This window comes from Chelonoidis abingdonii, chromosome 8, assembly GCF_003597395.2.
Source record: "Chelonoidis abingdonii isolate Lonesome George chromosome 8, CheloAbing_2.0, whole genome shotgun sequence".
NCBI lineage: Eukaryota > Metazoa > Chordata > Testudines > Testudinidae > Chelonoidis > Chelonoidis abingdonii.
Window position 1 is genome coordinate 33,368,355 of NC_133776.1, and position 26,731 is coordinate 33,395,085.

The 26,731-nt window shown below is 41.3% G+C and overlaps 1 protein-coding gene across 6 annotated transcripts in view; it reads left to right on the forward strand.

The window, feature by feature from the left end:
• TFDP2 (transcription factor Dp-2) overlaps window positions 1-26,731 on the forward strand; it is a 172,971-nt gene that overhangs the window by 70,158 nt on the left and 76,082 nt on the right. For 4 of the 6 annotated variants that reach the window (XM_032765646.2, XM_075068491.1, XM_075068492.1 and 1 more), the window contains one exon: window positions 20,015-20,118. The exons of 1 other annotated variant lie outside the window; for it this stretch is intronic. In XM_032765646.2, the coding sequence (XP_032621537.1) occupies window positions 20,015-20,118 (104 nt within the window). Of the gene's footprint in view, window positions 1-4,142; window positions 4,204-20,014; window positions 20,119-26,731 lie in introns of those variants that run through there. One more of the 6 variants, XM_032765648.2, reaches the window with a different exon arrangement.

Consider the following 26,731-nt stretch of genomic DNA (forward strand, 5'->3'; position numbering starts at 1 on the left):
TTCTTGCCTGTGGCAACATAAAGCATATATTCTAGAGCTGGAATTAATGGCATGGAAGACAGTTGTAACAGCAAATGGAGAAATGAAGATAACTCAGCAAAATTGTGTCTTGAATATGATGGTAGTTAGAGGCATTGGGCCCTGATCCTACAATGAGATGCTTCTAGGTGGACCCCTGTGTATCATGGATTCCCACTGAAGTCAGTGAGACTCTGCATGGGAGCAGTGGTCTGTCTGTGCACCTCTTATTGCAGGATTGAAACCATCAGTTGTAAGGTCTTCAAGGCAAGAACCATAGTTGCCTCTGTTTCATTGCACCTACATAGAGCCCCATTCAACTTCTGGGGTCAGCATACATGGTGTTCATTACAGGATTGGGACCTGTATTTGTACAGGGCATTGTACAATATAGTTCTGATCCTCTCTGTGGTCAATGGGTCCTAACAAGTTGTAAATAAAAATAGTATTTCTAGGCTATTCTTCACTGACATTAGGAATGGACCTGCTGGTCAAAGCACCAAACAAGCTGCTAAGACCAGAGGATGATAGGCTCAGCTCTATAAATAAGAAAGATGAGCATATAATTCAAAGTTTAGAATTTGCTCAGAGCTGAGCAATTTAAGTCCAAATTTTTCAAACGTGTACATACAGGTAATATTGAGTATAAATTGATAGGACTATTTATGTGGATAAAATTACTGACACATTGCAAGGGTCTGCAGAAGTTAGAGAGTAGGATGTGAAGTCAGGCTATGGGACTGACTACAGTCAGAAAAATTATGATGATGGGGACGCTTCAGAAGACAAACACGTGAGAGGATACCAAAGAAAGTAATGCAAATACAACCAAAATCAGTCTGACTCTGAGCTGACCACCAGCTAGACCAGGGGTGGCCAGCCTGAGAAGGAGCCAGAATTTACCAGTGTATATTGCCAAAGAGCCACAGTAATATGTAATGATTATATATGTGTATATACACACACGCACACACACAATCATTATATATGTTGACAATGTATATTTATTATACATTTATAATGTATAGTTAATGATAATAATTTAATCTTTTATGTAGTGGGACTTCAGGCAATCTTTGCTTTCAGCAATTCCCTTGAAGTTTGATTTGTGTTCGGTTGTGTTCACATACAGCAGTTCTCTTAAGTGGCTGTCCGTCAAAATGGATTGGTGCTTGGATTTCACATGTTTGAGTGTTGAGAAAACACTTACAAAGATAGGTTGAGACAAGCATCAATATTAATTTTAGGGCTGCACCTCTGACGTTGGGGTATTTATCTTTTGGTACAGATTTCCAGAAAGTAAGGGTCCCCTCTGTCTTCTGAAGAGATTTCAATCTGTCATATTCCAAAAGTTCTGTTGTTTCCATCTGGGATGTTGCTTTGTCGGTGACTAAAAGGGGCTTCAGACAGTCGGCTTCAACACTGAAAGGGTCAATCAGAAATCTGATTTTTGAGGCCTTTTCTGCTGCAAGTCTTGGAATCTTTCCTCAAAACTTTCCTTAAGACCTTTAATCACACTCATATCTAGTTGTAGTCCATTTCAGGGATTCTGCTGCCTTCTTTTGATCTGGCTTGAAGTTGTCACATTGAGGGAGAACTGACACACTTTCCCTCAAGCATTTGTCTGTGAAACAACTGAAGTTTGTTCATGAACACAAATACGCCTTGCACTAGATCAGACAGCAACCGGAATTTTTCTTTTAAGTCCACATTTAGTTTATCCAAATGCAGCAGCATGTCTGCAAGAAATGCGAAGTCTAGAACCACCGAGGATCTGTATGCTCAGGTTGTATTCTATGCTTCTCCACCATAAACAATTGTACTGGTTCTAGGAGCTCGAAAATATGGGAAATAACTTTACCTTTTTTTAAAGCCATTGAACTGTGCAGTGAAATGGCAAATCGGCAGGGGAGTTATCTTCATCCAGTTCCTCGATTAGATTTTGAAATTGTCTGTGATTTGAGTGCATTTGAGAGAATGAAATTCACAATGTGCAAGACAGGTTTCATGACATGATCAAATTTGAGATTTTTAGATACCAGTTGCTCCTGATGAATAATACAGTGAAGTGTCCAAAATTTGGAAAAGCTCTTGTCAGACTTACAAAGCCCTAGTAATCCATTCGCAGGTCCCTACAGGGACAGAGCCCCGTCTGTTACAATGGCAGTGATTTTCTGTAAAGGCAAGTGGCTTTTCGCAACTACCAACATCAGCCACCTCCTTTAGATCTTGTCCATGAGTTCTGTCTTTTAGTGACACGATACTGAGGAGTTCTTCCCTTCATCAGACACAGTGTGGACAAATACCAATAATTAAGGTTTATCCTGAGCATGGCACAACTCATCCAAAGTGATGCTCAAATACTCTCGCTGCTGAAGTTGCAAGTGCAGTTGTGATTTGATGTCACTGTTCAGGTTGGAGATTCTGCATTCTCTTGTGTGGTGTGAAATTTGCAGGCCAGAAATTTTCAACTATAGAGTCTCGCTCTCTGGTGACAGGATTGAAATCACATCAGTGAGGCACATTTTTATAACCTTGCCTTCAGAGTAGGGCTTTTTTGCATGGGCTATGTGTCAGGCCACATAATAGGAGGCTAACATTATAGTCGGCGATTGGTTCGCAAATCTGGTGAAGAACTGGGACTCTACATCTGTCTTTTCAAAGTTTTCAGTTTTAAAGTGCGGAGTTGAGAACCTTGTGGGAATTCTTGATCCATACGTGCATGGCTCAAAATGAAATGATGCTGTATGTTGAAGATTTGAACTGAGAGAGACATGTCTAGCAAAGAAGACACATGGCCTTACCGTTATGTTCTGTGAAAAAGTACTTATTCTCCTACTCCTGTTTTAGAAGCATAGATTTTCATCTCTGTATTTTCTTTTCTGTTCGCACTGGCCTTCCATTGTTAGGTAGTGTAAGAAAAATTTTGATTAAAAATTTCCACACCAGCTAGTCACTATGTGGTTTATTCAAAGAAAAACTGGTGCTGAACCTCAGACTCTGTCCCAGGCCCTGCCCCCCACTCCACCCCTATCCCCAAGTCCCCACCTCTGCCCTGCCTCTTCCCTCCCCTGAGTGAGCTGTGTCCTCGCTCCTCCCCCACCCCCTGAGCCTCTTGTGAGTTGCAAAACAGCTGATCACGGGGGGCAGGAGGCATAGGGAGGGAGGAGGCTGCATACCCCGTCCTTTCTTTTCCCCCCTTCCCCTCCAGAGCCTCCTCAATGCTGCAAAACAGCTGATCACAGCAGGTGGGAGGGATGGGGGAGAGAAGAGGAGGTGCTGATTGGGGGACCCTCTGGCGGGCAGGAGGTGCTTGAGGGAGGGCTGATAGGGCGGCCCGTGGCTGCTGAGCACCCACCATTTTCCCCCAGAGTCATCTCCTAGCAGGAGCTACATATTGCCTTCTGAAGAACCGCATGCGGCTCCAGAGCCACAAGTTGCCCACCCCTGAACCAGACTGTGGGACTTCATATGCAGGGACACGACCAGCAATGAAGGAACAAGCCATGGACAAGAATGAATGGTGACACTCTGCTGCTCCCTCTGTCTGAAAAGATGCTTCTTTTTTCCCCCTCTTTCTCATCCCAGAGCAAGTGTTTGCAGAATCTGGCCCTTAAACCAAAAAAAATTGATTTCTTTCAGTCTCTTGTGGTACTTCTGGTCTGCTTTCAAGAAATCTTAAGGCTTCCTGTTCTGAGGCTGTAGCAAGTTTTTGATGCAGCCTGGAACAAAAAGAATATTGCAACTTTTATAATTTGCATATACAGGCTTCACTATTTAGATTATACTGTAGATTGTAATGCTGTGACTGTTTAAATTGAATCGAAATGAATGGTAAATTATAAAACATGTCAGCATGAGTAAAAACTATTCAAAAATCTTTAAAAGTAAGATGTGTGAGCTTTAAAAAGCTGGAGAGTATGATAGTGCTGCTCATTCTGCAGATTATGGTATGTCAGTTCTTTGTAAAATGTTTTATTGCAGTTAAAAGTGTTTCTTCATCAATTAGTTACTGTAGGACATCTATCTAGAGCATCTTTTTGGAATTCTAGCGAAGTATTTGAAGTGGGCTTGTTCTGAGTTTGATTGTTCATGTCTGGCACCGTCTCAAGTTTCCTCTGAATGGTAACAAAGACTGTAGAGTGTTGTTGGTACTGCTGTGAGAGGCATGCTTCCTTAGTCCAGGTAAGAGAGAGAGTTTCTGTCTGCTGTATAAGCATTTTGCAGAAAGTGTTTGGTATTTTGAAACAGCTGCTGTTTTAAATTAATAAAGAATTCCTAGCATATTAAATGTAAGACATTCCTGAAAGTTGCAAGCAGGAAAACTACAGTGTGTTGGGGGGAGGGGTAAAGAATTAGCCTAGTTTGTCATTTACATGTCTAAACAAATAGATTAAAATTTGGGAATTATTTTACCTCCTCTTTCCTTAACTCCGTTGTCAGAAGTAGTGCTGGCTAGTTAAAGCATTGAATGTGGAGTATTGAATGTGGCCTCATGCCATTAAAACTATCCAAAATGGTTATACCTATTTTAAATTGGTATAATGAACTTTGCCCTTTATGATCTATACTTAGTCAGTTATTTCTTTCAAAAAATGTTCAAAAGGAGAAAATCTTATTTTTAGATCCGTAGAAATATATCTTAAAAGTAGGTTAAGATGTATGTATTTTATTTCATGGTATTTCACTATAATAATTTTTATCTAGTACAATTCTCTTGAAGTATTTGTGCTTTGAAAATGTCAGCTGTATTCTAATGAAGCCAGGGTATTGTTTGCTCATAAAGGAGCCAGTGCATTCCACTGCTTTATGGTTTATTATGAGGCACAGTGTGAGAGTGTGGGTGGCACCATTTGGTGTCTGCTTGTTGGGGTAGTAACTGCCATTATGCTAGGGTGTTTTGGGGGGGAGAGCGGAGGGGGGGGGAATCAGCAGGAAAATATAATAAATGAGATCTTGCCTAGATCTGAACAATGTAAGCAAAGACTTTACTATTGTATGTTCTCAAGAAATGGAGTGAGTATACTTGAGATACCCGGAATAAGTGTATATACTTAAGTAGCCTGAAGTATGAGCAGTAGTACTCTGTGGTTTTTTGTTTTTGTGTTTTTTTTCAAAACATATGTTACCAAGACCAATACTACATAACTGTTTTAATTTAGAGGGGACTTTTTCTAATACTTCTACTTTGTCAAATAAAGTTGTAATGTGATCAGAATTATGAAGAGAATAATAATTAAATCCATGGAAGTAATCAACAAGATTTGATTTAAAAAAAATGCCCAACAGACTTTGAGGTGGGAAACTCCTGATGAGGATTTGATTCAGAAAAAAAGAAACAGATGTTTCTCCTGTTACAATTGGGGTTATTTCATTCAAAGTCTGCAGTAGCTGATGAGAGTGAGGAGGTAATAAATCTGGCTTAACCAGCTCATGTCTAAAGAAAACTTGTGGGAATTGAATTATTTTATTTGATACTTTGCATTTTTAATTGCCTTGTAATATTGCGGAAACTTTGGTTTTCTTGTTGACTTTTTAAAAAATATCTGAGGGGTATATGATCTGGGAATGAGTTAATATCTGCAAAAGTGGGTTTTTACTTCAGTTAAATCAAGTATAGGAAACTGACTTGGTAGAAATATTTCTGATTCAAATTCATTTTGTGCCCCAAATGACTGAATACTTGAGAAACTATCTACATATGTTAAAGCCAGCTAAAAATATAGATGTTATCTGAAGTTCAGTAGAAAAGCTTAACATGAAATTCATATGTAAAAGATTGAGCTATTTTAGGGGTTAATTGTTCTGTTTGCTTCCTAAATAAAGTATAGTGATTGACCTAGGGGGCCTACATGTGAGTAAGATCTACAGCAATTAAAGTATTTTGTCTATGAAGAGGGAGTCAGTTAGTTGATAGCAATCAGTTAATAGGGTGGTAAAAGAGAGAGTGGTGGTTTTTAACTGACTTATTTAAATATTTATGGAACTGCTGTGTTTGATACTCATTTTAAAATATATAATAGAGCATCAAAATTTGAAATAGTAGTTTGAATGGATCAAAGACTTGTTTGTGTCCTTGACAATTAATGCAGTTTTTTCTCTTGCTGTGTTATTTTAGTCCATTACCTTACATAATTTTAAGATTTATTGCTAGTCAGATGGAGAAGACTTAGACCATGATCCTGCAACTGGTTTCATGTGGGAGGAGTACTACATGCAGCTCCATTGAAATATTGGGCCTTTGCATCAGATATTTTATCTGTAATGCTTCACAGTATTTTCATAATAACCTTAGGTTATTGAAATAATGCTTATCCTTATGTTGCACACTAAACTTGTTAGTGAGATCCAGTTGCAAGATCAGGACCATATGGGTGTAAGGGTCTTTTTCCAAAGATCCAGTTGGAGAATTGGCACCAAAGGCTTCAGTTCTTCAAGCTTTTCTACATGGGTAGGCTACTACATTGAGCCTGAAGTTGTTGGAACTCTGTTCAGGCATAGGGATCTGTCCACGTAAATCAACTTGTGGGATTGGGGTTGCATCTGTAAGCTCTTCAGGGAAAGGGAATATGTATTCTTTTTGTACCTGACTGTACTACATCTAGCAATTTTCAGGTGCTCCTGTAATATAAGGGATGGCTGCATGAATCGATGATGATGTTTGATCTTACAGGACAATATTCCCTGGCTGGGACAGACAAAACCCTCTTTTTAAAAGCAAAATATTTACCATTTTCTATTCCGTCCTCCAACATATTGTCTAAACCTGTGTACGTCAACAAAGTTAAAAGATTTTTCTGTTATGTTTTTGCTTTTTCTTCTATGCATCTTTGTGTTTCTAACTTTCAAGTACTGGAAGGTATGTTTTTGTTCCTTGAGGCTATAACTTTTTGCTTTGTTTTTTTTTTTCTAATAATACAGGTACCAAATGAAGCAATACACATCTCATGATATCCAACTATGTAATACTTTGCAATGTTGTAGCATAATTTCTGTACCTACTTTAAAATGTTTTAACTTCATAGAAACCAAAGCATGAAGAAACATCACATACTCTTATTGCAAAATATCTTACTAAACATCAAATATTTCACAACTTTTAGGCCAGTTTTAGCTCTGCCAATTAAAAGCTCTCATAGGCTACAGTTTTTACTCTTTAAAATGATTTAATTATTAATTCAGCATAAAACGTGCTGACCAGACATTTCCCAAGTTGAATATTCATTCCTAGGTTTTAAATGCTGTTAAATCTAAATACAAGTTATCAGCATTTTTCTAATATGTTTCTTTCCTGTTTAAATGCAAGGGCTTGCGTTCTTGTTGAAATGTATTCTCTGTTGTTACCCCAATTGGGTGATGTATGCTTCCTTTCAGACATGGTTTGCTTCAAACAAGCAACAACAGATTCTATATATTCCCAAATTGACATTGTTTCTGACTGCTTTTCAACTGAGTTTCAGACCTGACAGAATTTAAACAGAAAAATAACTGAAAAATCTGTAGCTTTGTCTCTTTCTTTAATAAAAGACTGTAACATTATAGCAGTCAATGCTGTATGCTAGGATGCAATGTACAGACTAAGTCTCTAAAATAAGTGTTGTGGAATGATTGACTCATAAAAATTGGCTACATTTTTTGTTCATTAACAATTATAAAGTTGCTGTGTTATAGAAGTTATAGGAGTAAAACTTAAACCTAAATATCATGTACATGAAATTTCTGGTAATATATGTAGATAAAAATAAGCACATCTTTTCCCTCCAATGTCATGTAAAGGCATAGGTCTCAATTCATTTAATACTGCTTGTATTTTTCTAAATAAGAAATTATAGCATTGGTGGTCCTCTATGATGCACAATAATAATGGTGACAGGTATTGACTGAAAAAATAATTTGTCTATGATACCTCTCTGTCAGGAGAACAATAGCATTTTAATGCACTTATTCACAACAGCTCCTTATTTTGAAGTTATGCCAGCGACTAACAGTACTTACCTTGTGCATTGTTTTTATATACAGTATGATTATTGATGCAGGCTTGATTGCTGGACAGTGTTTTTTTGGTTTTGTTTTTTTAATGAAAAATAGTACCTGCAAACAAAATATTTGATAGTTTACTTTTTGAAACAATTAACAAATCCCTTGGATTATCTCTGAAGCTCTTGCCTTAAGTTTCTAAAGCAAGAATAACCTTTTTAAAAAATTATTTGGGTGCTGGTAGTACATAGTGCTGTACGCACAAAATGCAAACAATGGAAATATGTGATGTGGGTTAGGCTTTATTTGTATTGCCATACTGCCTAGGAGCCCTTGTCATGGACCCAGTCCCCAGTGTGCTAGGAGCTATACAAGCAATATATATATATATATATTTTATTATATTATGTGTGTATATACATAGACATACACATATATGGCTCCTGCCCCAAAGAGCTTACTGGCGAATTATAAGACAAGACACAATATATGGTTACAGAAGAAGGGAGTACAAGGAAACAATGAGACAACAGTGATCAGCATGATAGGCAGTGGTATCTGCTCCCCCAGCAGCCTTACCTTTGTCAAGTTTATTGATGTCATCCATGGCAAAGAAGAGTTTTAAGAAGGGATTTGAAGAAGGTTAATGAGGTCGTTTTGCAGATGTTTATGGAGCACTCCATCCAAGTATGCAGGGCAGCTTGGGAGAAAACACAAAACCATGCTGACTATTTTGTATTAGCACCTAGTTATTATTTATGATAAGTGCTTAGTAAAATAAGCAAAGGAGATATTCTATGGCGAAGGACTTTCCCACGTAGTGCAGGTAGACAAAATAGTTCAAATACCAGGGGTCATAATTTGCTAATGATGATTATTAATAACCATGTTTATCATGGCAATTTCTAGTGACCAGCTGAAAGTAGGCTCCCATTGGTGCTGAGTGCTGTACAAACACAGAATTGTAGATAGTCCCTGCCCTGAAGAATTTATGGTCAGTGATCCATGTGTGAAAAACAGTATGTGTTGTCCGCACAAAACTTGAAAGGAAGCTCTGGTAGGTCTTCACTACAAAAAAAAAAAAAGAGTGTTCTCAATTCAGGTTAGCTGACTTGAAGTAAAATCCTAGTGAAGACAAAGCTGTTTGTAATCTTCACACAAGTTAGCAAGTTTGACCTATATAAGCAGTGTTTCCTAGTGGATAGAGCAGTGGACTGGGACTCAGAAAATCTGGGTTCTGTTCTCAGCTCTGCGACTGGTTTGGTGTGTAACAATAGGCAAGCCACTTCTCTGCTCTGTGTCTGTTTCCCCAACTGTATAATGAGGATAATGATATCAAACTCCTTTCTAAAGCTTTTTTAGAGCTATAGGTGAAAAGCACTATATAAGACCTAGTTGTTATTATCTGAGTCTTTGTACTTAAATCTATCTATGCTGATCTGTTTCATCCATATGAAAGGATTACTATATGTAGAGGATAAAACTACCACTTTGTGCTCAGCAGTCTTTGCCTATGCCTGCATTATTGCTGGTGCTTGTTCTGTGAAATGTTAATTTGCATAGTTTTGTTGTCATCTTCTATAGTCCTCAAACAAAGGACATTATTAATACTTAGCATCTATGTAGTGTTTTTTCATGTTTAAAGGCTTTACATTCACTGTGTAAGCTGGTTACAGAATTATGTTGAATACTCATTACTGAAGTCTGCTGTTTTCTATTCAAAGGTTACCTGTAAAGAGAGACATGTCTGTGTCCTTTTTAGATTTGTATGTACAAATAAGTCCTGAAGGGATTTTAACCCTGTCTCTTTTTTAAACATTAGACATATCAAGTTTTGACTTCCCTATTTTTGCTGGAATACCGGTAACCTCCAGGCTTGGTAATTGCAACTCATAACTAGGAATAAAGCCATGTCTATTGAGAATTTCAACTGGTATAAAATACCTCAGCTAGTCTTTTTCACAACCAGAGTCACTCTGAACCTATCACCCCAGGGCTCTGCTCTCCATGCTGCTCTCCAGTGAACAGGCTAGTTCAAGATCTGTGTCCTGATTTTCAAAGCCCTCCATGAGATTGGTCCACATCTGATCAATTCCAAGTTTTCAGCGAATGTTCTAAGTAGCACTGGCCAGAACCCTATTGATTTATGGGGAGGAAATAGGGGGACAGATGGAGCCTCTGCCATATGTTGGAGCACAGCCACAGATTCCTGCACCTCTGCAATTTTCTCTAATCAAACAACTCTTTGACAGCACCCTTTAACACATTTTAGCATAACAGTATCCCAACTCAGCTGTGCTCACCGGCCCAGTAGAGTTTAACATGTTGACACCCTGAATGACTTGTCTCCCAGACAGAAAGAATAATGGTGGAAGGGGGAAGTGGGAGTACGCACAGCTTCTGGCATGAGAGTGGCATAGTGACCCCAATGTTGTGGGAGGAGGAAATGGGACATACAGACTACCTGGCAGGGGACATTGGGAGACCCTGGTATTGCGGGAATAGGAATGCACATAGAGTCCCTCCCATGGGAGGAAGATTGAGGGACCCTGTTATGGGGTTGGGAAACACAGAGGCCCTGGAATGGGGAAATAATAGGAAACACTGGCACATGGCAGAGAGGAGAATGGGAGTGAGAAATGAATGGGGTACTTTCACAGATCCCATCAGGTTCCTCCTGCTAACCACTCACCTCTGGGTCCCCAGGTATTTAAGCTTCCCTGTGTCTCAGCATGCTGCAGCACTGTTTTCTCCCTTTGGCACATTTAATTGGGCATCAACCCTGATTATATGCCTTCACAGAAATGGAGTCCCTCAACCCACTTGTGTTAGGCTGCCAGGACCAGTGCTGATACCCAAGATACTGCAGGAGCTTAAAAATATGTTCTCCCAGGATTCCACCAAAGATGTGATCCTTCTGGGTTATGGTTTAACTCTCTCAGAAGACATGGGGCAAGTGTAGCATACCACACACACACACTTTTCCCAGAGTCTAGCACAGGGGTGAGCAAACTTTTTGGCCAAAGGGCCACATTGGGGCTGCAAAACAGTATGGAGGGCCAGGTATGGAACACTGTGCCTCCCCAAACAGCCTGGCTCCCACCCCCTATCCACCCACTCCCACTTCCTGCCCCATGACTGCCGCCCTCAGAGCCCCCAACCCATCCAATCCCCCCGATCCTTGTCCCCAGACTGCTCCCCCAGGATCCTGCCATCTATCCAACCCTCACCCCCCGCTCCCTGTCCCCCGTATACAGATAATGTCAGACAGTATTACCACTGTGGTCTATATAAACAATGGACTATAAGGTGGATAGAAAACTGGTTAGATCATCGGGCTCAATGGGTTGTGATCAATGGCTCTGTGCCTAGTTGGTAGCCAGTATCAAGCGGAGTGCCCCAAAGAGTCGGTTCTGCGGCCGGTTTTGTTCAATATCTTTATTAATGATCTGGAGGATGGTGTGGACTGCACTCTCAGCAAGTTTGCAGATAACACTAAACTGGGAGGAGTGGTAGATACGCTGGAGGGTAGGGATAGGATACAGAGGGACCTAGACAAATTAGAGGATTGGGCCAAAAGAAACCTGATGAGGTTCAACAAGAACAAGTGCAAGTCCTGCACCTAGGAAAGAAGAATCCATGCATCGCTACAGACTAGGGACTGAATGGCTAGGCAGCAGGCCTGCAGAAAAGGACATAGGGGTTACAGTGGACGAGAAGCTGATATGAGTCGACAGTGTGCCCTTGTTGCCAAGAAGGCTAGCAGCATTTTAGGCTGTATAAGAGGGCATGCCAGCAGATTGAGGGAAGTGATCATTTCCCTCTATTCGACATTGGTGAGGCCTCATTTGGAGTAGTGTCTAGTTTTGGGCCCACACTACAGAAGCATGTGGAAAAATTGGAAAGAGTCCAGCAGAGGGCAACAAAAATGATTAGGGGTTGGAACACATGACTTATGATGAGAGGCTGAGGGAGCTGGAATTGTTTAGTCTGCAGAAGAGAAGAATGAGGGGGATTGATAGCTGCTTTCAGCTACCTGAAGAGGGTTCCAAAGAGGATGGATCTAGACTGTTCTCAGTGGTAGCAGATGACAGAACAAGGATAATGTCTCAAGTTGCAGTGGGGGAGGTTTGGTTGGATATTAAAAAACTTTTTGACTAGGAGGGTGGTGAAGCACTGGAAGGGGTTACCTAGGGAGTGTGGTGAATCTCCTTTCTTAGAGTTTTTACGAGTCGGGCTGTCATAAACAGATAGCTAAGGGTTAATGTTCTTTTCCTGTTAAGGGTTAACAAAGGAACCAAACACCCTGACCAGAGGCAATCAGGAAACCGGATTTTCAAAGCTCAGGGAGGGAATTTTTGGGTTGGGTTCTTGTCTTGTCTCTGTGCTCTCTCGACTCGGAGAGTAATCTCTCTATCTCCAGGCTTTAAATCATCTGTTTCCCAGTTATAAGTACAGGTACAAGACAATATAGGTTTTATATGGTTTTGTATTTACGTGTGTATGCTGAATGTTTTAATTGTATTTCTTTTTGAATAAGCTGTTTATTCATTTTGTTTTCTGTTAAGCCAATGACCCTGTATCACCTTGATACAAGACCATTTTTATGTCTTTTTACTTTCTTTATATAAAAGCTTTCTTTTAAAACTTGTGGATTTTCTTTTCTAGTAGAGGCTCAAGGGGTAGGAATCTCTGTGCCAGGATTACGGTCTCTCTCAGGAAAAGACTGTGGAGGGGGAAAAAGAGGAGGGGGAAAGGTGAATGGTCCTCTCTGTGTTGTGTTTCAAGGACTTGAAACACGGTAATCTCCTAGTGTACCCAGGGTGGGAAGATCTGGGAGGAGGTAAAGAAGGGGAAGGGAAGTGGGTTATTTCCCTTTGTTGTGAGACTCAGGGCATCTGAGTCTTGGGGTCCCCAGGGAAGATTTTGGGGAGACCAGAGTGAGTCAGACACTGGAATTTCTGGCTGGTGGCAGTGCTATCCGATCCAAGCTCGTAATTAAGCTTGGAGGGTTCATGCAGGCACCCACATTTTGGACGCTAAGGTTCAGAATTGGGACTTATGTTTATGACACGGGCTTGACAAAGCCCTGGCTGGTATGATTTAGTTGGGAATTGGTCCTGCTTTGAGCAGGGGGTTGGTCTAGATGACCTCCTGAGGTCCCTTCGAGCCCTGATATTCTATGATTCTAAACAGGGAGGAGCGAGATCTCATCTGCTCAGCCTGGAACCCGTCAGACTTTGGAACTGTTGTGTCACAATACAAGCCATATCCTCCCTGGGTTTTGGGATTCATCTGAAAGTTCTACAAAATAGCAAAAATTCCTATCCCCAAGGGTGTTACAGCTCGCTCCTTGCAAGTACAAGCTGCCTCCACAGCATCTTTATCTGTCATCCCACTACAGGACTTCTGCAGGGCGACCACCTGTCCACACGTTCATGACATGCTATTTTGTAGGTCATGCCTTGGCTGCTGATGCATCAGTAGGCGCGGCAGTATTGCAAGCATCTTTTCTACTGGTTCCACCCATATGTGGAATATACTTAGAGACCATCACTCGACGAAGTGGAGGTTGCTTACTGTAATCAGAGGTTCGAGATGTGTGATCCTTATCAGTATTCCGTTACCTGCCCTCCATCCCCTCTGCTTTGGATCCGGGTTGGATTTGCGATAAGAAGGAATGGAGAGATGTCCCACACCCTCTTTTACCAACAGTCAGGAGCAGGAGGAGAGCTACTGCGCCTTTGTGGGTCAACAGACCCTGCTTTGAAGAATTTTCAGTTTTCAGTTTCATGGCATACACGCATACCCATGTGTGGAAGATATAGATAGGGATCACACATCTCGAAGAACCTCCAGTTACAGCAAGTAACTCCCACTTGTACAGACAGATCTCCAGATCAATGCAAGGAAATACAGGCCCAGGCATGAGATAGGAGGTAGTGAAAATTGCAGGGAGTCTCTAAAACAAAAGGGAATGGGAAAGAGGCATACAGGGAACTTGTGGGGGTGAAATGAAGGGATGCAAATAACCCTCGTGTATTCAGTAAGCTAGACCTACACAAGCTACAAAGTGTGTGACACACACATAGTTTGCTGGCATGTTACATGGCCATCAGCTCACAGAAGGTCTCAAACAGGTTTCCACCTACCAGCCTGCCTGTGCAACAACTATTTTTATTTGTAGCTGGCTACATAGGAGCTACCCACACTTTAAGTAATTTAAGTCCGTGGCTTATTAGCAATGGCACATCTCTTGAGCTCTTCATATCAACTACATATCCAAACTTGCCATTACCATCTTGTCCAAATACTTGTTTTCTAAGTGATAGTTTCAGTCACTGATTATGAGGCTATAATTGGCTTCTAAGGATTAGGTGCTGTCAATTGAAGGCCAGCATAGAACACAATACTTTTGCAATAGCTCAGATATTTTTCAGTGAAAACACCTCTATAAAAATTGTTCTTTAAAATATCAACTAACAAGATGACAATAGGTAAACAACACTTATGGATATATGCAACTACTCAAAGAACAAAGCACGTGTATTCCACTCAGGTGTGTGTTCAAGAAAAGGACTCATTTCCAGAGATCTGCACCTGAAGGATTGGTACCCCCATTGCGTACTGACTATTCAGATGGTTCCTTATGGCTGTGTTAGGAGTCCTCCTGCAGTTTGTCATCCCGTCCTAGGTGTTCATCTAACAAGCCTACACTACCTCCTGAAGGAGAACATCATATAGAGAACAGGACCATTCATATAGTCATGTTCTGTATGAGTCACAGATGATCGAGACATAGTCAGGGCTTAAATTCTGAGAGATTATTTCCTGGAGCCTGCCCCACACTGCAGGAGCTTGGAGCTTTAGCCCGGTGGTGGGATGAACCCACGGGGCTCCAATCCTGCAGGAGCCATGAGGGCTCCCATGGGTTTGAAAATATTTACCAGAGCACTGCTCCACTGGACTCCACATGAATTTAAGCCCTGGACATGGTGAAGAACTTCATGTTTGGATCTGCCTCACATTAATCATCTAGCTAATGGAAGATGTGAATTTCTTTCCTCCACAAGAAGGCTGTCACCACTTCCTTGTACTTAGTAAATATGCGTGGAGCCAAGGACAATCCAAAGGGAAGTCGAGTATTGATAATCTTGACCTACTGTTACTAATCTCAGAAACTTCCTGTGACTTAGCAATACTGTCACATGGAAGTAGGCATTCTGGAGATCAAGAGCAGTAAACCTGTTGTGATTTAGGGAGGGAAAGACTGATGCTATAGAAACCACACAAGTCTTATATTCTTGATGCACTTGTTGAGATTTTGGAAGTTGTGCATGAGTCTCGGGATCCCCTTAAACTAGGATCAGAAAATCTGATTAATAAAATTTCATTCCCAATGTTGAAAGGGAACTTCTTATATTGCCCCTATTGAGAGCAGAGTCTGAACTTCCTGAAGGAGCACTGAGTCATAAGCACTGGGACCCTAAAGGGTGGGAGAAGCAGATGGAGAGGAACTGGATAAAGTATCCCAGTCTGACAGTGCTTAGGACCCATTGTCTGTTGTTATGGCTTCCCAGCCATTGGGGAAGTTAGACAATTTCTGTTTCCCAATCATTTTGGAACAAGGATGATAACAAGTGATTGTATTACTGGCCTCAAGAGAGAAGTCAAATGTGCTGCTTCGCTAAAGATGCCAAAAAGGGTCCTACCAAATTTATGGTCCATTTTGGTCAATTTCACAGTCATAGGATTTTAAAAGTAGTACATTTAATTATTTCAGTTATTAAAATCTGAAATTTCATGGTGGTGTAATTGCAGGGGCCCTGACCCAAAAAGGAGTTTGGGGGAGGGGGTTCACAAGGTTATTGTTGGGAGGGGGATCGCAAGGTTACTTCTGTGCTGCTGGTGGTGGTGATACTGCCTTCAGACCTTGGCAGCTGGAGAGTGGCAGCTGCTGGCTGGGAGCCCAGCTCTGAAGGCAGAGCCACCGCCAGCAGCAGCATTAGCATGGTATGGTATTGCCACCTTTACTTCTGGGCTGCTGCCTGCAGAGGTGGGCCCTCAGTCAGCAGCTGCCACTCTCCGGCCACCTAGCTCTGAAGGCAGCAATGCAGAAGTAAGGATGGCATGGTATGGTATTTGGTAGGGCCCTAATGCTGGAGGATGAACTGTTGGATTTGAGTTGGAACTGGAGGACCTCCTTCTCTGTGACTTATGCCTCCTCAGATCAGGTCAGATTGAAACAAGATTGTGCCGAGATAATGCTCAGTGAACCATCCTGGTCAAGATTGTGTTGCTTCTCAAATCTTCACAGACTCTTCAACCCCATGGTCTTCTCTTCTTCCAGACCTGCTGTCCTAGCAGCACAGACAGATGTGGCTCCAAGATCCGAGCAGCTTGCACTTTATGGCATAGCTTTTGAGTGGGTAGATCAAGGGGAAAAAGACTGTTTTGTGGCAGTTCAGGAAATATTTATTAGTAGAAAGCAATCCACTAGGAAGTGTTTCTCGATCTGGTTCATTACTCTGAGAATTTAGCCAGCAGGTGCTATGATCCAGGACATTATAGAGTATCTGCTTCACCTTAAATCCTTGGGTCTTTTTCTGAGTTTGCTGAGAGTCCACTTAGCTCCATTCTCAGAAATGCTTCCTCTCATTCAAGGGAAGTCATTTTTTTCCAAATCCCATGGTGGTTAGATTTTTTTAAAAGGCATTTGTTTGCGTTTTTCCTTCTGTAAAAGACACACTTTTGGACTTTATGTTGTACTATCAGCCCTGATGGGTCCTCCCTTTGAGCGTTTGGCAACCTGTTCTTTGCTTCATCTCTGTCAAAAGATATCCTTTCTCATTGCAGTTATATCAGCCGAAAGAATAGGTGAGCTTCAAGCTGATGGCAGGTCCTCCATATACCCAATTTTTCAAAGATGAAGTAGCCTTAAGGTCACATCATCAGCTTTTAATTATGTAGTGTGGGCATTTAATTTGACCCAGATAATATGCCTGCCTGTTTTTCCCCCGAAGTTGTACTGAAATGAATAGGAAGAGTGCCTTCATGCTTTGGATGCAAGGCGAGCACTGGCCTTTTGTCTGGACAGCCCTAAGCCCTTTAGTTTATCTCCTTAGCTCTTTGTCTCTTTTGCTGACAGAATGAAAGGTCAGATAATTTCAGCACAAACAATTTCTGAATGGATTATTTCTTGCATCGCCCATCCACTGCACAGACTGTTGGCCCATTCAACAAGGTCTCAAGCTGCCTTGTTAGCATTTTTGTGGGATATTCCCATATTATTAGACATCTGTCGGACACTGGTTCTCTGTGCATCTCTCCACTGACCATTGCACCATCACAACAACTTCAAGATCTGATGCAAACTTTGGGAAAGCAATCCTACAGTCACTATTTAAGTAGATTCTGAGTTCCATCTCGTAACAGCACTGCTTGTGAGTCACCTGAGTGGAATATACACGTGCAACCACTCAAAGAAGAAAAAATGATTATATCTTCAAGAGGTGATTCACATATGTATTCCATGACCTGTCACCTCTGCCTTGGTGTCTTGAGACATGTTTCATTTGAGAGGAACTGAGTGGGGTCAGGGCAACACCATCCTTATATAGCCTTAGGAGGAGCCCCAAGAGTTCCAGGGTGCGTGCACAGCCCCACTGGGTACTGCTGCCAGGAAGATCTGTGATTCCAGCATGCTGGGTGTGCATACACCTGAGTGAAATACACATTTGAATCACATCTTGAAGAACAGTTACAGTACAGGTATGTAACCACAGTCTCCCCTCCCCCATTTGTGTATGTTCTGGTTAAATGTTGTCATTGAAAGTTTTCATGGAAGAAGTGTGGTTTAAATGAGGTACAGAAAGGGAGGAAGTTCTGAGCATCAGGGAGTCATGGAAGAATGAGCAAGGGCAAGTGAGTAAAGGAAACAAAACAACCATTTGGAAGGGAGATTTGGGAAATGCTTAGATAACAGGAATTGGGAGTAGTGGGAAATGAATATGGAGGTCTAGGCAGAGGAGTTTACAGCCCTGCAGTTGAAGATAGAATGTTTGAACATGATGTGGAAGGAGGCAGGGAAGCCAGTGAAGGAATATGAGGAAGAGTGACTTAGAGCAACATGCAAGCAGTATGGCTTTTACAAATAGCATTTTGTATAGCCTAGAAGAGGATGAAATGACATGGCAAGAGGCCAGAATTGAAGACATTGATCTTGACATGGATAGGAATTTTAATTTGAAGATGAAGAGGGAAGGAAACTTTTAGTGAAGGCTTAAGGATGAAGGCTTTGGCATTAGCCTGTCTATGTATTAGCAAAGGAGGAGACAAATCATATGACACTGAGATTATGAGCCTGGTAAAAGGATGATGATATCTGTCAGTTTATGGAAAAACCCAGAGAGGGAAGATGAGATATTCAAAATTTTTTATGGTTTTGTTATGGTTAGTTTGAGATGATGGCTATGTATCAAGAAGGTGATGTGAAGGAGCCATACTGAGATGCAAACAACAAACAAAAAGATTAGAGGTATCGAGAAATTTGAGATTTGTCATCTTAAAGATTATAACTAAAACTCTGGAAATGGATGAAGTCACCTAATGCGAAAGTATAGAGGGAGAAAAAGAGAGGCCGTATGGACGAAGATAGAACCCTGAAGGACTCCGATAGAACTGGAAAAGGTGGAAGCAAAATGCGTGATTCATGAGCTAGAAAGAGAACTAGGAGAGTGCAGAATTGTAAAAATCCAGAGAGGAGAGCAAGTGGGAGATGATGGGAGTAGTCAGTTGAGGTGAAAGTTGTTGATACCTTGAGGAGAACAACTCTGGTGGTGATGCCCTTAAGCTTGAGAAGCAGGAAGTTGTTAGTGACATGAGTTAGAGCAGTTTCATTGGCATGAAGAGGTGGAAGCTGGATTACACGGTATAAAAGAGTTATAGCAGAGAAAGTTAAGACAATTGGTGGGCATCCTCAAGGACCTTTGTGCCAAAGGGAGATGGGCAGTAGAAAGATAATGGGTCAAAGGGATTTTAGAATAAGGTATGTTACAGCATACTCAGAGGCTGAAGGAAAAGAATCAAGGTGGTGGAGAGAAAAGTTTAGGACTGGTTTCATTAGCCATGGGGAAAGTGGAGATGTAAGATGAGTAGGTCACCTAGACCACTATATTCAGATGTTGTTTGGATGCTGCTTGTTGCATGCTTTTGGGGTGGGGGCAACGGGGAGAGGGAGAAACAGTTTTTTTCAAAATTCTGGTATATGCAATTTGCATGGACACTTGTGGACACATACAGGAACTTGCCCCAATCATCTACAAAAGTCTGTATCAGCAATCAGCATTAATCCTTCCTGTCAGTATACTCATGGGCTTATTAAAACAGGGGGTGGAGCAAATTGGGCACATTGGGTTTCAGTTGTTTAAATGCTTCTGTGATCGAATAGCTTGTCCATCATAGAGTATGCATTGACATGCAAATCTCCATGACAGGAGTACCAACTTTGGACTTTCCCTCACCGCATTGGTGCCCAACAGATAACTATTTGGTGATGGTTTGCAATGGGAACTACCACTCTTGCATTGTGAGCAGAGCCCTCATCCTGGTAAAGTGACACTACAATGACAGCACTAGCCCACTATAAGTGTACAAAAAAAAATCATCCAGATGTGGGTCTATTTTTGTAGGCACATCCATGAGTTTAACTTTTTATATTAAAGTATGTGGCAGCCAGTGGGTTCCTCTTTTTTGTGGAGTCAAGAGAATATTATTTCAGGAAGTATATAAGTTAAAATGTAACTTATAAGGTAGGTAAAAATCTGGGGCCTGGTGAGTTGGGAGTGTCTCGTTAAAAGACCTTGACCTTTTGTGAGGGTATGTTTACAAAGTACAAGAAATAGAAGAAACTCATGTATTTCAAAATTTGACATAAGAAAGAGTTCACTAAAGCATTACTCATAGCTTACTGTTTAACGGAATAATTTAGAATTCTGTTTTTTTTATCACTTTTCTTTAGGTAACATTTCAGTAATTGCATTACCAGTTTCCAGCACCAATTCCCCAGCTAAGATTTTGCCAAAAACCTTAGGACCAATAAACGTGAATGTTGGACCCCAAATGGTAAGTACTCTAACTCTGAGCAACATTACATTGTGTAACTATATGGATGACTTTCTGTTTACTTAACATAAAAAGGTTAAAAGTGAAAGTACAAACTACCACTGCAACTACTCTTCCAGCTATAAATGCAGTTGAAGAGACATAAGTGCTCACCCTTGTATCCACAGGTAATGAAGTGCGAACAGTATTCTTGGCACTTTACCATAACACCACTCCCAGGAGAGATTCTATATGGGCATACATACCAACATGTTGTAGAGTGAGTGGAGGCTCCTTGTGCAAAAATACGCAGCTACATCTATTACGTGACATTTATTTTTTAATCAAAATTGTATTGAAAAAAACATTTTTTCCCCTCCAGAATGTTGCTGCTGCTGTTGAATATTTTTATGTGCAACATTCCCTCCACACAAGAGGAGAGAGTGTGCCTGGAATTCTGTTATTTGCCTTGACTTTCAACTTATTGTTATATCTGTAACAGTACTAAAAATGGTATGTTGTTGTCTATACTAGCTAAGCAGTGTACAGCACTGGTTCAGGAGGATCCATTTTGAGAACTATTTTCAGCAACAGATCAATTTCTTAATGGATAGGACAGTAGTAGTGCTGCATGCATAAACTAGACGTAGTAGTAAGCTATTGCTTGGAATACATGATATACAACAGCCATCCAAGGCATTTTACAAGAATTTGTTGTAATGGTTTCTAGTTTGCAAAACCCATAGTCTTCAGTGATTTCTGTCCAAGTTGAACAGGAAACCACAAGTACTATAGCTAGTCCTGCGCCTTGCATTTGGTGTTAGCTAAAAGCCTTGCTCCTAGAGTAGTACTGAGCATTTTGGAATTAGTGTTTCAAGAGTTCCTGAAATGAACTTTGTAAGACATGCTATATTGATGCGCTAGAATGTTTTTACCAAAAAAAGTGTTGTTATGTGGATGCCATGAGTGATTGCAAAGAAAAAGAGTGAGTTAATACAATCACTGCTCTGCAAACACACTCCCAGTGTGTGCATATGATTTTTTTTGTTTGTTTTTGTTTTTTGCAAAAATGGAACCTGTAATTCACAACTCTTGGCCATGATAGCAATAGTGAAAGCTGTAACATAGAAATAAATTGAGCATTTTTACCACCCTGTCACCTCGCTCATCTAAGCACACACGTGCTCTCCAAGGTTAGACAACATAGTGTATAAAATGGGTCTTGCATGTAATATTGAAACCTATGCAGGGTGACCAGTCAGCAAGTGTGAAAAATCGGGACAGGGGGTGGAGTGGGGGAATAGGCACCTATATAAGACAAAGCCCCAAAAAATTGGGACTGTCCCTATGAAATTGGGGCATCTGGTCACCCTAAACATACGGCATTGCTAATTGACTTCACACAAAAATAATCTTTGCTTTTTACTAGCCAGCTTCTTACCTTATCTATCTGCTGACATGGTAACTCAATTTTTGGAGACAGTTCATAAAACCTAAGTCCACAGTTAAATCCCTCTAGTTTTTTGTCACAATGAAAAATTCAAGCAAACTTGAAGAGGAGGTTATCGTCTACCTTGTTAACTCTTCTATGTTTTCTTGAGACTTTTTAAAAGCAAAATTTAATGTTAACCTTTGTGAGTCTGCCTCCACCCTTTTAATAAAAATACACACCCCACCTCCATAGCTTTTCATGGAGATATTTCTTCTGCAGCCTGAAACATCTATTCCCTTGAGAGTGATTATCTTCTACCATCTTCAGTACACATACTCTGGCAAGCACAGCACTGAGCTAACTAAAATTAGCCAAAAATGCAACAGTTTACAATTAAAGATATTGATCATCATATAGGTTTTTCTTTATTATAAAGCTATTTCTTTAAGCAATATTTTTTATAAATAGAATAGACTCAGAACTTAATTTTAACTGAACATATGCTAAGAAAAGAGTAAACACATCAGTTCACATCATGGAGAAAAGCCATCAAAACATCAAAATGAATACAGTTGATGTAAGAGCATAAATTTAGAAAATGTTTCCCTAGCTGCTGTAGTAATATCTTACACAGTTAAGGAATAAAACAGAATACAACATTTTGATGTAATTCACACTATTATGGAACTTACTCTTAGCATTTAGTTTGCATAGACAGTGATGAGGGCCCTATAAATATCGGCATAGCAAAGCAGCATGGAACTGTTTTTATATCTTGAGGGCAAAAGAGACTTAAGCACCTAAGTTCCACTGACTTTCAGTAAGACTTAGGGTGTGTCTGCACTACAAAATTAGGTTGATTTTATAGAAGATGATTTTTGGAAATTGATTTTATACACTCAATTGCGTATGTCCACACTAAGCACATTAAGTCCGCGGAGTGCATCCTCACTTCCGTGGCTAGCGGTGCACTGTGGGTATCCATCCCACAGTTCCTGCAGTCTCTGCTGCCTATTAGAATTCTGGGTTAAGCTCCTAATGCCAATGTCTGATGGGGCAAAACTATTGTTGCGTGTGGTTTCGGATACATGTTGTCAGTCACTCCCCCTCCCCCGCAAAAGCAACGGCAGACAATCGTTTTGCACCTTTTTTCCTGGGTTACCCATGCAGATGCCATACCACGGCAAGCATGGAGCCCGCTCAGCTCACCGTCACCACTGCTGTTGTGAGTATTGTAAACACCTCGCGCATTATCCTGGAGAATATGCAGAACCTGGCTAAGAGGAGGATTTTGATGAGGACATGGACACAGACGTTCCTGAAAGCATGGGCTATGGCAATTGGGACATCATAGCGGCACTGGGGCTGGTTGATACAGTAGAACGCCGATTCTGGACCAGGCAAACAAGCACAGACTGGTGGGACCACATAGTGTTGAGGGTATGGGATGATTCACAGTGGCTGCGAAACTTTGGCATGCATAAGGCCACTTTCCTGGAACTCTGTGAGTTGCTTTCCCCCACCCTGAAGTGCAGGAATACCAAGATGAGAGCTGCCCTAACAGTTGAGAAGCGAGTGGTGATAGCCCTGTGGAAGCTTGCAATGCCTGACTGCTACCAGTCAGCCAGGAATCAGGGGTTGCTGTGATCCAAGTAGCCAATACAGTCATTGAAGTTCTGTTATCAAGAGTAGTGACTCTGGGAAGTGTGCAGGTCATACTGTATGGCTTTGCTGCAATGGAGTTCCCTAACTGTGGTGGGGGGATAGACAGAATACATATCCCCATCTTGGTACCGGACCACCTTGCCAATCAGTACATAAACCACAAAGGGTATTTCTCAATGGTGCTGCAAGCACTGGTGGATCACAAGGGACATTTCCACCGACATCAACATGGAATGGTCGGGAAAGGTGCATGACGCTCGCATCTTTAGGAACTCTGGACAGATCGAGCAGCTGCAAGAAGGGACTTACTTCCCAGATCAGAAGATTACTGTTCGGGATGTTGAAATGCCAATAGTTATCCTTGGGGAACCAGCCTACCCCTTGATCCTGTGGCTCATGAAGTCTTACACAGGCAGCCTGGACAGTAGAAAGGAGCAGTTCAGGTATAGGCTGAGCAAGTGCAGAATTGTGGTAGAATGTGCCTTTGGATGTTTAAATCTCACTGGCACTGTTTGCTGACTAGGTCAGACCTCAGTGCAACCAACATTCCCACTGTTATTGCTGCTTGCTGTGTCCTCCATAATATCTGTGAGAGTAAGGGGGAGACATTTATGGCGGGGTGGGAGATTGAGGCAAATCACCTGGCGTCCCATTTTGAGGAGCCAGACACCAGGGCGATTAGAAGAGCACAGCAAGGTGCGCTGCACATCAGAGAGGCTTTGAAAACCAGTTTCATGACTGGCCAGGCTTTGGTGTGACAGTTGTGTGTGTTTCTCCTTGATGCAAACCCGTCCTCTTTGTTGACTTTAATTCTCTGTAAGCCAACCACCCTCCCCACTCTGAAATAAAGTAACTATTGTTTTGAAACCATGCATTATTTCTTTATTAATTAAAAAAATATGAGATAAGACAGGGTAGCCGGGTGTAGTGGGGGAGGAGGGAAGGACAAGGCCACATTGCTTATTGAAGCCACACTAAAAATCAAACTGTTTGAATGACAGTCTTCTATTGCTTGGGCCATCCTCTAGAGTGGAGTGACTGGGTGCTCAGAGCCTCCCCTTTCCCACATTCTTGGGCGTCTGGGAGAGGCGGATATGGAACTTGGGGAGGAGGGCATATGGTTATACAGTGGATGGAGCGGGGTGGGGTTTGTGCTCTTGTTAGCTTTCTTGCAGCTCCAACAGACGCTTCATTATGTCCAATTGCTCCCCCAACAGACGCTTCAGCGTGTTCATTTGCTCCCCCATTAGCCTCAGCATTGTGTCCTGCCTCCACTCTTCACGCTCACTTAATTCTTTCCTGGCCTCTGCCACTGAATGCCTCCGTGCATTAAGCTGTGCCTATCAATGCGGGAGGACTGCATGAGCTTGGAAAACATGTCATTGTGACGCATTTTTTTTTTTTTTGCCTTCTAATCTGTGATCATCTCAGTCCCAGAGGTTATGGGGGAGCATAGAAACATTTGCACCTGGGGGGAGATAAAAAGAGAGAGTAAAATTTAAGGTGATACATTTCTGAGAACAAAAGGGAGACTTTTTCACAGTGAATCAAGCAATTCACAGCAGACAGCACCTGTGCTTAGGTACAAGGTTGCATTTTGCCTTTTATATTGAGCGCCTGCCGGTGTGGTGATACATCACACGTGGCTTGGCAACAGTATTCAGTTTCCAGGCAGCCATGGTAACCTTTTTGGTATGTGGAGTTGGCTTCTTATGCTTTCATAACATGTGGGAATGTTTTCAAACTGCCGCGCTCTCCTTTCCCAGAGCAAGCAATGGGTTGGGTTTCACATTTAAAAGGAGGGTCTGCAGTATTCAGGTAGATGTGCAGTACACACCTACCCCCACCTAGCATGACCAGACAGCAAATGTGAAAAATCGGGACTGGGCTGGGGGGTAATAGGAGCCTATATAAGAAAAAGACCCAAAAATCGAGACTGCCTCTATAAAATCAGGATATCTCGTCACCCTACCCCCACCCCACCACACAGCTATTCTCTGGGATGATCCCTTTCCCCGCTGCGTGGCTATTCTCCAGGATGAGCCCTTCACCCCTTTCCCCTGCCACGTGGCTATTCTCTGGGATGATCCCTTTTAGCCAAGCACAAACAGCCCAGCATGAACGGAGTCCTTTTACTGTTTCCTTACAAAATTTCTGCTATTTCAACGTGTAGCCGATTTGGGGTATGTTAGTAGTGTTGATGTAATTTATCCACTTAATATACTTTTATTTGATTAATTAAATTTTAATTAATAGTAATAATAATTATTGGATATTAATTAGTATGGGTTTGGCTCGCCAATATGTTTGACCAGAAGATAAAGTTCGTCCTGAGTCAGGCTTTACAGAGTTTATAACAGGAGCTTACACTGAGACAAATATAGTCATAAAGACCTTTTTATTAAAATCAATGAAACGATAAGCAAATGTTAAAACAGTTCAGGATTACAAAGTTACAAATATTATAGTTCTTTAAGATCTATATTTATGATTTATGCAAACTTGAATACCCACACTCTTGGTGCAGCAACATCTTGACGTTTTTCCACACCTCTGGCAGAGGAAGTTACTGCAAAATTGTTTGCGTTCTAATTTAACTCTGTATATGCTAAATGCTTTAACTAAAATAAAAACATAAGGGACATTAAATCCCTTTTCACTTAGTTTTGAAAAGAAATAATACTGCGGCCTATTAATAGTTAACAGCCATCGTAGATGGGTAACATTGATATGTAGGTGAAGGCAATGGAGAGTAGACAGGAGCAGATAGATGGGTAAAATTGCCTGTCTAATGGTGAATTGTCTCACCTTTTTATAGAGCATTAGTTGGAAATCCTTTCTCTTATGCCCAGATTTCATCTTTCCCCCACGGAAATGTTAGGGTATGTTTGCCCCATAGGCTAACATGTATGTGCATATGAATGACAGGTATGTACGCATTTGAGGTGTACTTGTTAGATTTGTGGGCAAAACCCCCCTTTTTCCACCCTTTATTGTTATTGGTACAGTTAAAGGTCTCCAGACATCTGCGGAGGTATTTTGTCTTATCACTTTTCTGAGTAAGAATCCCAAAATGTGCTGAAGTTGCTGAAGCGTCATACAGGATGTTTGACCTGTAGGTTTCTTGCATTTCAGCCAAACTTATTCTTAATATAACTCTATAAGCCTGTTACATCAAATACTTAAATTCATAAGAAAGACATTTATACAGACCAACAGATTAATCCTCAGGGCTACAAACCAGGTGACCATGAATGATATCACTCTACTGAGGCTAACACAGAAAGATATAGACCGGATGTTGCTTGCATGCAACCAAAACCCAGGACCATTCGCTGCTATGCTTTGTGCTGCAATGATTCTAGAATACTTGCTACTGGCTTGGAGTAGTAAAGTGTCCTACTGTGGAGGATAAAATAAGGCAGTCCTCCCCAGAAACCTTCTGCAAAGGCTTTTGGTCTTCCTTTCGGAGCTTGTTTGCAATTCTGGGACTGCATGGTCACCTGTGCTGCTGAGTGCTGCTGGGTTTGCCACGCT